This window comes from Narcine bancroftii, chromosome 1 (assembly GCF_036971445.1).
Source record: "Narcine bancroftii isolate sNarBan1 chromosome 1, sNarBan1.hap1, whole genome shotgun sequence".
Classification (NCBI taxonomy): Eukaryota; Metazoa; Chordata; class Chondrichthyes; order Torpediniformes; family Narcinidae; genus Narcine; species Narcine bancroftii.
Window position 1 is genome coordinate 434,346,484 of NC_091469.1, and position 10,847 is coordinate 434,357,330.

At 44.9% G+C, this 10,847-nt stretch overlaps 1 protein-coding gene across 1 annotated transcript in view; it reads left to right on the forward strand.

Moving 5' to 3' along the window:
* Positions 1-4,643: 4,643 nt before the first annotated feature.
* Positions 4,644-10,847, forward strand: part of LOC138760621 (cilia- and flagella-associated protein 69-like) — a 147,947-nt gene continuing 141,743 nt past the window's right edge. Inside the window, exons 1-2 of the mRNA XM_069931451.1 lie at positions 4,644-4,895; positions 8,367-8,429. Coding sequence (XP_069787552.1) covers positions 4,827-4,895; positions 8,367-8,429 — 132 coding nt within the window. The 5' untranslated portion in view covers positions 4,644-4,826. The remainder of the gene's footprint in view (positions 4,896-8,366; positions 8,430-10,847) is intronic.

Genomic DNA, 10,847 nt, shown 5'->3' on the forward strand with positions numbered 1-10,847 from the left:
CATATGCATTCTGGGCCTCATGGTGGAATTTCGATTATGTCTTCTGATGCAACTGCATCCCTTCTTGCATAAGCTGGTCTAAATCCTCCATTACATTCCACCCCTTGGTCGCAGTCTGTCACTTATGAGACCTTACAAGCATTTGAGTACAGAAGGAGCGAAAAAGAGAAACTAAAACTATAATAAGCACAAAAATAAGCAATAATGCAAGCAACCAACGGAGAATATTGTGGCCCAATCCCCCAAATGTACCAGTTAACCATGAAAAAGGATTTCAATCAAGGCTCAAACTATCCTTGTGGGCCACAATACCCAGACGCTGAAGCTTACAAACAGATTTTGAAACATGCTGAATATCAGATATATTAGTGGATACATCGGGCCGTGTCCCCCATGGGCAACTCCCTCGGAATGTCCTCGACATTACACATCCAATTGCTGGCATCAAAGCAGCTGTTAAGCCAGATTAGCAGGAGTGCAAGACAAAGGATCTGGAACAGATATGCCACTCTCACTCTCACACACACACACACACAAAATCATCCTGTCCCTCAATAGCCACCCATCGAGTGTTACCCTGGCCAGGTGTCACTATTTCCCCTTTTACAGGAGGGCCACTACCTGGTGGTACCACCCATACTTTTTGTCCAGCATTCTCTGGCTCGGGAGTGGGAGGCAATGACAGTTTTTCCTCTGGAATAGGCTGTAGTTCAGAAGCGTGAAGAAGTCGGTGGAAGGGTGTACCTCCCTTTAAAGGGCGATGATTCAAAGTGTCGACTGCCTGCTGCAGTACATGGCACCACTCCTTTAGGGTCCCCAGTGGTGTTAACAAATGAATTTGTTCCTTCAGTAAGCCGTTCATTCGTTCAACTAACCCGGCAGTCTGTGTGCGGGTAATAAGGAATTTGGTGGACCCATAAAATACTGTTGTCAGCTGCCCAATCATAGATTGCCTTCCCGTAGAAGTGCAAGCCATTATCAGACTGAATTTCCTCTGGTACATATAACGAGAAATTAAATGGTTTAGTCCTTGGATAGTGCTAGCTTGGTCAGCCGTCTTGGCGGGAAAAGCAAAAACCAGCCCTGAAAAGGTGTCAACTATTTCCAAGACATAACATTTACCCATAGAGTTTGGCATAGGGCCTATGTAATCAATTTGCCAGATCGCAGCTGAGCGAGCTCCCCATCTTATTCGGCCATGCGGACCAGGAGGAATGGTGCAGGACTTCACAAGCTGGCATGCTGGGCATGTCCACACGACCATGCGGACATTGTCCTGATGGATGGGTAAGGCATGTGTACGGACCCACATAGCTGACCCCTTCTCCCCCAAATGGCCACTCTGTTCATGTGCCCATCGAGCTAGGGGGACAGTATAGGGGGGGCTGATAGTGGCAAGCTGATCTGCTACTGCATTATGTTGTGCCATGTTTGTCGTCGCATTGGTATGGGCGTCAACGTGATATACGGTTATCTCACGATGATGGGAAGCATCCCACAACAGCTGCCACAACTGTTTGCCCCATATTGCGCGGTCATATACCACCCAGTCATTCTTTTGCCAATTAGGCATCCATACCACTAGTCCATTAGCCACAGCCCAGGAATCAGTAAACAGCTGAAGAGGGTGATCATGGGATTCTAGTGGTAAAGTGACCACCTTCACCTCACCATACTGACTGGAGCCACCATCCCCCTCCTCCAATAAGTGAGTTCCTGACCTGGGATGGTAAGCCACCGCCTTCTATTTCTGCTTTCCTTGCACCCATCGGCTGCTACCATCAGTAAACTAGGCATCCTCTTGTTCTGCTTTCTGTACCATCTCTTCCATGGTCCCTTGGATCATCACATCATCAATATAATGGTGAATCGAGAGAGAAGGCGATACTGGCACCGTCTCCAAATCATGGGCAATTAGGCTGTGGCAAATAATGGGAGAATGTACATAGCCCTGAGGGAGGTGGGTGAAGGTATACTGACGCCCCTTCCAGGTAAAGGCAAACTGATCCTGTGAGACCTCGCCTATAAGAATACTAAAGAAGGCGTTAGCGAGATCAATGACAGCATACCATGTTCCCGAGTTCCCAGTAGCAATGTTTTCAATAAAGATGACAATGTCCGGAACTGCCGAAGCAAGTGGTGGGGCATGTTTGTTCAAGAAATGATAATCAACTGTCATTCTCCAGGAGCCATCCGGCTTCTGGACTGGCCAAACAGGCCTATTAAAGGGTGACGTTGTGGGGCTCACTACCCCTTCCTCTTGCAAAGCATCAATGGTGGCAGTAATCTCTTCTTGCCCTCCAGGGAGGCAATATTGTGAAATGCACACTGGTTTCGGGGGAGGAGGCACCATCACAGGATCCCACTTAGCCCGACCCACCACTAGTCTTTTTGTAATAGTCCAAATTCCAAATGCAAATCCCCCTTGGCTAGTATTAAGGGCCGTACCGGCCAACACATTAATACCCAGGATACACTCGTCAGTAGCAGCCACCAGGGCATGTAACCATATAGGGGAAGGGCCATCACTCACCGTGGCGCAGACTTTTATTTCCTTCGCCATGGTGATTGCTCCTCCTATCCCCTCTATTCGAAATACCTTCCTCTGGAGTGCCCCAATTGTTCTGCAAATGTAAATCCCAATCTCCTAGTGATGGGTATACTCGTAGCAGGGCATCCTCTCGAGTGGCAAGTAAGTAATCCACCTCTCTTCCTCTACCCTGCAGCTCAGCAGTGACCCGGTTATCAGTAGTCAATGTTCCTAATCCCAACAATTCCTCAAGGTTAAATATACATTACCTCCTCCTTGCTTCCAAACACGCAGGGGCCAGGCCGCCAGAGTTTCTCCCGCCTTTTGCCTAAATCGATCTCCAATGGCAGCCTGCTCTTTTATAGAGAAGTCACATATCATTGACTGCTTTTGACCTCTGCTCCCACTTTGCCCACAGGATCCTTTGCCCAGTGGATGGGACGAGGCCTAGGGCTTCCCGTAGAGGGGTTGGGCCATTGAGCATAAGCAGGGATTCGGGTACCTTTCCCTGGGTCCTCTAGTGAGATCAGGGGATCATCTACCTCTTCAATCTCGTCAGTTACATTCCGCTCCTCTCCCTCTCCGTCTGTTTGGAAAATCCACTGCTTTACAGGGTGGACCTGAACAGCGGGTGGAGAGGGCACATGCTGAGGAGTATCTGCATTCACCACAGGCCTAAAGTGGATGACTTGCTTCTGGCTATGCTCTTTGAGTCCCCTGCAAGGGCTGGGTGTTCCACCGCAGTGCTAGAGGAAGGTTTGGCGTGGTCATGCCCGTGACTTGTAACCTCCTGGACTGCTGAGCCCTCTGGGAATCGTTCGAGCCATAGCTCCTAAGCCTTTTGAACTACCTTCCTAGGGTCAATGAAGCTCTCCTGGGACAGTAACAGCCGGATGTCTTCAGGCAGATGGTCGAGGAAGATGCGCTCGAAGAATGGGCAGTTGGTGTGTTCGCCCATGAGCGCGAGCATCTCGTCCAACAACTCGATTGGAGTTCTGCCCCCAAGGCGTCGAGGTGCAGCATCCGAGCGGCACGCTGGTGCCTGAAGGGGCCGAGGGAGCCGGTGAGCACCCGCTTGATGGTCCCATACTTACCTTCCGCGGGTGGGTGCTGAGCGAGGTGCACCACTCGTTTGGCTGTGGCCTGGTCCAGGGCGGCGACCACATGGTAAAATTTGGTCGAATCCGATGAAATCTGGCGGAGGTGAAACTGAGCCTCTGCGTGGCTGAACCAGGTCTCTGGCTCCTGAACCCAGAAGTCAGGAAGCTTGATGGCTATAGCATTGATCGAAGGATCGTTCATGTTGGGCTCAAAAATGATTGAACCTGTCGGGGTCACCAATTGTAGCGGCGGCTACACTGCTCACTGAAGGATCACACGACTAGACAGGTGGAGTTCAGTGAGCAAAGACGGATTTATTGCAGGCTGCCTGGCTGGTCTTATACTCCCAGCCCGGACCTGGATGAAAACCATGCTGGGGGGCCCTCCCGACGTCACCTGGGCGTCACGTGGGTCCCCAAGCTCGGGCTTTGAGCCCGGTGCCGAGCACGGCGCCATTTTGGCTGGCTGCCCCGCCGCCTGCGTGACAAGCGGGGTCGATTCGCCTTCCTAATGGCGTACCGCCACAAGTTACCCTTTATGAATACTACTAGCCTGCTGAGTTTCTGTTGGGTATTGCACTCGACTCCAGCATCTGCAGAGGTTCTTGTTTAAGCTGTTGGGAAGAAACGGTTCTTGAACCTCGGCCTAACACTGGTCCCAATCCCAAGACTAAACTCTGAATTCACGATTGAAATATCTCGAACTCTCAATGTACCTCGAGTTTGGATAAAGGGTTGGCTGACCATAATGGTGCCCGATCCTCTGATTGCTTCCAGCTTTTCTTAGATTCCTGGAATTTCCAGCATTCAAAATCCTTACATATCTCACCTCAAACTCTCCTTCGCCCTTTAACACTTTCCTTGCAAAGTTCATCTTTCAAAAGGCAATTTTTTAGACGATTACACCCCTATAAGAAGCCCTGGTACACAAAAGTTGCAGCTGGTCGAACGCCAACGTCGCTACGGCGCCACGTGGTGGGAGGATTGCGATTTCTGATCCTCCTTGGCCGCCGTCCTATGATTCACCGAACATGGCCTCCTCTCCGTGGCAGCGAGATACGATACCATGACAACCATCGCCTGGCAACGAAACAGCGGAGGATGGGTTCGCCATAGGGTTAGCAACGGAGCCCAGTGGCTCCCGCTCAGCTGCCTCACCGCCACCGACGCGAACGCGGCTGTGAAGTGGGATCGCAATGAACGTCAGTAGAAGCATCCCCGTAGTGAAGCCCATCATCAGGGACAGCGGCCCGGGCCTGAAACAGGTCAGTCAGAAAACACCAGCCCATCCTTCTCATCTCTCCACCTGGCTTCGGGAGTTTCGAGTTTTGTAACTTTCACTCCTCTTGCAAGGGCGATATCTCCCTTCTGAAGATGATTTGGTTAATGAGGCCAACATGGTTACTGCAGACTGGGCCACGGAGAGGGCAGGAGCACGGGTCTTTTGTAGGTGACCGCCAGTGGGCTGATAACGCCTCAAACCGTGCATCTTGGCGCCTCACAGTTTGGCGGGCAGCAGCCTCCTTTGAAGAAGACCGCAGAGCCCACCTCACTGACAAAAGACAAAGGAGGAAAAACCCAACACCCAACCCCAACCAACCAATTTTCCCTTGCAGCCGCTGTAACCGTGTCTGCCTGTCCCGCATCGGACTTGTCAGCCACAATCGAGCCTGCAGCTGACGTGGACTTTTACCCCCCTCCATAAATCTTCATCCGCGAAGCCAAGCCAAAGAATAGAAGAGAGAAGCTCACACAGGGCTTTTGTTTCTGGTGCCCCTAGATCCACGTTTCTCGACCTTTTTACCCTTGTGGAACCCTTGAAATAGTTTTCATGTCTCAGGGAACCCCTGCATAAAAATTATTATATACCATTATTAATATCTATCTCTTGTATTTTTATCATCGTTCACATGGTAAACATTACATTTTTTTCGGATAACTTGTTTCAGGAAAAAATTGCCCCTTTTGTTTTGTCAAATTTATTGTCAATGCAAAAAAAAATCATCCTGGTCGTTTATGAGACCTCACACCGAGGTTTTCATTTTACATAAGAGGTTGAAGCCTTCATTATAATAACCATGGATTTTCCAACAATAGTAAAATTCCGAATATAAAATTAAACAAAAATTATTCAAAAATGCATTAGCCTATTTATCACTGTTTCTCGCGGAACCCTAGAACCCTGGTTGAGAAACACTGACCTACGTTATCAATACCATCCCAAATTCTCCACTTTCAACTACCGTGGGTCAATGGTTCCCTGAAATTACTGGGGATGTCGCCTTTCTTCAAGGAGCATTTCAGTACATCCTTGAATCCTTTCCTCTATTCATCTGGCAATCTCATCACATTACAGAGCTTAGAATAGTGTGCCTGTTTTGGAAGTCTTGTATCAGGTGTAAGCAAATAATATGGCTTGCACAATGTAGTTGACTAAATATTTATAGGGCCTCAATATTGGTTTTGGGAAGATAAGACAATGTACATTTTGGAGTGTTGTCACCCTAAGTTGAACAGCTTTTTATTAATTCCATTGATTAGCTCCATACCCTGCTTGCTTTGATTTATTGTAACACTTTATCTGCACTTTATTAATGCTGTACTTAAATATGGGTTAACTTTGCTGGATAGCACTCAAGAGAAAGCTTTTCAATATATTTTGGTTTTTTTAAAAAAAAGTAGATTACTTCAAGTTCTTTGGAATAAATATTTCCAATGACCTGACCTGGGACAAGTTAATTAATTCAATAGTCAAGAAAGCATACCAACACCTCTACTTGCTCAAAAGACTGCAGGTTGAGCATGTCCCCCATGTCCATTAACAACTTCTGCAGGTGCACCATTGAAAGCATACTTGCTGGATGCATCAGAGCATGGTATGGGAGCTGCTATTTGCAAGATCCTAAGAAGCTACGGAAGTTAGTGAATCCAGCTCAGAACATAATGCCAATTTCCCTCCCCTCCATGGACTGCCTCTACATCTGCCACTGCCTAGGAAAGGCAGCCAACAAATTGGCTGACCCATCATAATCTGGACACACTTTCTTCTCCCTCCTCCCATTTGGGAAAAGGTTTAAAAGTGTAAAAGTAGGCTTAAGGACAATTTATTCTCCACAGCAATCAGCTCTTAAATGAACCCCATTACTGTGCTATCATACTGCCCTTGTTTGGTGCTCATTGATCTTCCTTTTCATTGTAGTACTATATTTTGTATTCTTTATATTACTGTAACCTGCCAGAGATAACCTGTTAGCTTATTCAAAGAAGACCCATCTCAATGTGCTATGTATTTTGTGACAAATAGACATAAATTTAAGAGACTGCAAATGATTAAACTTGAAACAAAAAAAAACAACTGCTGGAGAACCTCTGCAGATCAAGCATCATCTGTGAAGGCAAAAGGATGGTTGACATTCAGGTCAAGGCCTACATCAGGTCTGAGGGTATAGAAGGAAGATAGCTAAAATAAATAAATAAATAAGTAGATATATATGTGTGTGTGTGTATTTATATATATATATATATATATATATATAATTTATTTATATATATGTAAAAGTCATGAGATAGGTGCTGGTAAGTGATAGGTGCAATCAAGTGAGATGGGGCTGGAGAGGAGTCAGGCAGGTAAGGGGCAGACAGGATTTAGAGACCAAATCTTGTTGGTAATAGGTGAAAGTAGATCTGGAAAAATAATGGACAGATGAAGCTGGGTGGGAGACCCAGTGGGGAATGTCGATACTGAGGCTGGAAGGTGATAACTCGGTTGAGATAAGGAAGGGATGATGGGCAGATGAAAGGGAATTGGAAGAGTAGGCCAAGGGAGAAGAAACCCAGGTGCATAGGTTTGTGGATGATGGGCAGATGGTAACATGTTGGAAATATTGGTGAATTTACAAAACCTGGAAAATTGATCAGGAGAAAGATCTGAGGTAGACTGGTTGAGGGAAAAGAATGAGTTACCTGAATAATCCCCTTTCTACTCTCAACCCTGATGCAGGATTTTGACCCTAAATGTCAACCATCGCCTTTCCTTCACAGATGCTGCTGAGTTCCTCCATCAATTTGTTTTTGGCTCCTCATTCTTCTTCTTAGAGAAGCCAAAAGTTTCTTCATAGTTGAAGATTGCAGGACAGCCCATAAACAGTGGATACATGCTACTCCTATAGGCTGGGAGTTTATTGGATATTTACACTGTGCCCAAGAAGATGAATGTTAAAGTTCTCAAAGACCAATCTTAAGCCACTTCTTACTTGCCTGAATGGAATTATACCCTTCACTGTAATTCTGAGAATTCTTCCTCTAATTGTGTGTATAAAAATGTAGAATACAGATGAAGAGCCAAATTCACCTCTGAATATCATTGTTTACAGTATACTAACTATTTAATGTAAAACCAGGTAATAGCTCACCAGTTGCTGTATATATGGGGTGGAAAAAGCCACATTTTCCCAAGTCAAAGTTACCAAGCATATACTCATTTACTGTTATTTTGGAAACTGTACCATTTTGGGCATGGTCACATGTATTATTAATTGATGGTGCCTGTTACAACATGAGCTTTGTGGAGCTGTGCTTGGCTCTCAAATGTAGTTGGTGTCTGTGTCTGGAGCCATTTATTTGTAGCTATAATGTGACAAATTAATCATCAAAATTTTTAAATGCCATTAATGCTGTGAGTAAAGTTAAACTTTAAGTCAATTCAATACACCTTTTTTCACTTTCCTATTTGTAAGGATATATGCCCAAGGCGTGTGGACATAAATCGTGTTGCTGATCTTATAGAAGATAAATACTCAGTGAGTATTTATAATAAAAATGCAATTGTATATTAATGATATTGTCATCTGCATCATATCCTACTGTGTTACTAAGAGTACAAATGGACTTCTGATAATCAAGCAGGTTTTGCATTGTGCCTTTTTGAGATGAGCCTTTTTTCCCCCATATTGTCTATGCTGACTTCTTTTGCTCATTTATATTAATCCTATTTGCAGCAATAAGGATCATGTCATTGCTTATTTAAGTGTCTGTCTAAATACCCCATAAGCATAGTAATTGTATCTGATTCCACCATCTCCTCTGGCAGGGCATTCCAGATATCAATCACCTTCTCAGTAAAAAAAAATTTGCACCTCAGATCCAATGTTCCCTTTTTTTTTTAGCAGTCAGTGTGCACAAAAATCTTATGCTGTGACAAAAGTATGTGCGCACTGAACGCTTGTGAAATTGTTTCAAGATAATTTTAGCACAGCTTATCTCTCAATGCTAATAAAACTGTATTAGCATGTTTTAATACAATACAAGCATGATGAACTACTTCTTTAACCAGCTAACCAGTTAACAGAAACAGTTAGCTAAGAGATTATTTTTAGTAATGGTTCATTACTGCATTACCACCCTTTTGTGCGCACGTTAATTCCCTTTGTGCATTGGTTGCAAAATGTGTGTGCACTCACAGCTCAGAGGGCCCAGTGCTCAGACCCCCTTTAAACACTTTTTACCTCACCTTAAACCGATGACCTCTTGTTTTTGAAACTTTACCATTAGAAAATGATTTTGTCTCTGTATCAAGAAAATGCCTCTCATAATCTTGTATACTTGTTTCAGGTTATCCCTCAATTTTCTTCGATCCTGACAAAACAAACCTATCAAATCTGTGCTTATAACTTAGTTCTCTCAACCCAGCAACATTCTTTTTAGACATTCAGCATGGTAACACGCCCTTTCAGCACATGAGCCTGTGTAGCCCAATTAGCCCAATTACACCCAATTAGCCCAATTACACCCAATTAGCCCAATTACACCCAATTAGCCCAATTACACCCAATTAGCCCACAACCCCTGGTACAATTTGCAGGGTAGGATGAAACCAGACCAACCGGAGGAAACCTACAGAGACACAGGGAGAACAAACAAACATATTGCAGACAGCGTGGTATTCGAACCCTGGTCCTGATCGCTGGCATTGTAACAGCATTATGCTAACCATGACACCTGTTAAATCTTCTCTTCACTCTCTCCAGCACAACCACATCCTTCCTAAAAAAAAGTTGATTTCAATGTGATATAAACTTTTCCTCCAAGTCTGTCTGCAGTTTTCATCATTCCAAGATATAATTTGCACTGCAACTATTTTCTTCACAAAAGTAGCACTTCATAGATAGACTGAGTTGGTTTTGCCATTTCTTTTGACACCACTCTTTCCAGGCCTCTATCCACAACTTTTTTTCTCTTAGACAACACCTTATGATTGACATTTTTGTGGGTCCTAATTTAGCTAAGGAAGCCAGAGTAGAACCACATTTCTAGGATATAAGATGAGTGAAAGATAGGTGAATGTGTAGCTTGGGAGATGGTGTGCTCTTTCCACTGCTTACCCAGGGATTTTGTGTGTTTTCAATGCATGCTGTTAAGTTTCTCAATGTCATCCTAAATGCTGCTTGTTCACTTTGAGCAATTATAGATTAGAGGAACCCACAACTGAGTGGGCATGTTGCAATTTTCTAAGAGAACTTTGAGTATATCATCAATACGCACTCAGAATAATTTGACAGAGGAGCAGTTGATTGGGCAATCGAGTTCAAATTCAAGACAAAAGGGTTGAAAAGGAGTGACTTAGCAGATAGCAGTTGATTAGGCAATAGAGTTCAACAGTTGAAGACAGAGGAGCAGTTGATTGGGAAATCAGTTTCAACAGTTGAAGGGCAATTGAGATCAGGTGACCCAAGCCACTATCAAAGTTTGGAACGGTGTAGCAGAGTGGTCATTAAGGGAGTAGTGGGCTGAGTCAGAGTTGAAAGGCTTTGGCTCAAGGGGCTTTGTTTAATAGGATTGAGGTGGTGCAGGGGTTGGAGTAAGAAAGTGGTACCCTATTTGAGGAACAAAAAAAGGATTCAGCAGGTAGGCACAGGTAAGGGCAGGTTTTAGATTTTTTTTCCCCTCTTGTTATAAACAGTTCAAATAGCAGCCAAAGCAAGGGAATGTTCCACTTGCAGAATGTGGGTTGTGAAGGAAACCAGTGGTATCCCTGATGACTTCATCTGTGAGAAGTGCATCCAGCTGCAGCTCCTAAAAAGCTGGAATTGGATGAACTCCGGATCATTTGGGAGGCAGAGAGGGTGATAGACAAGAGTTGCAGGAACACTAGGAGGCAGGAGAAGGGTAGATGGATAACAGTAGATGGAAAAGGAACAGGCAGGCAGTTCCTATGGCTG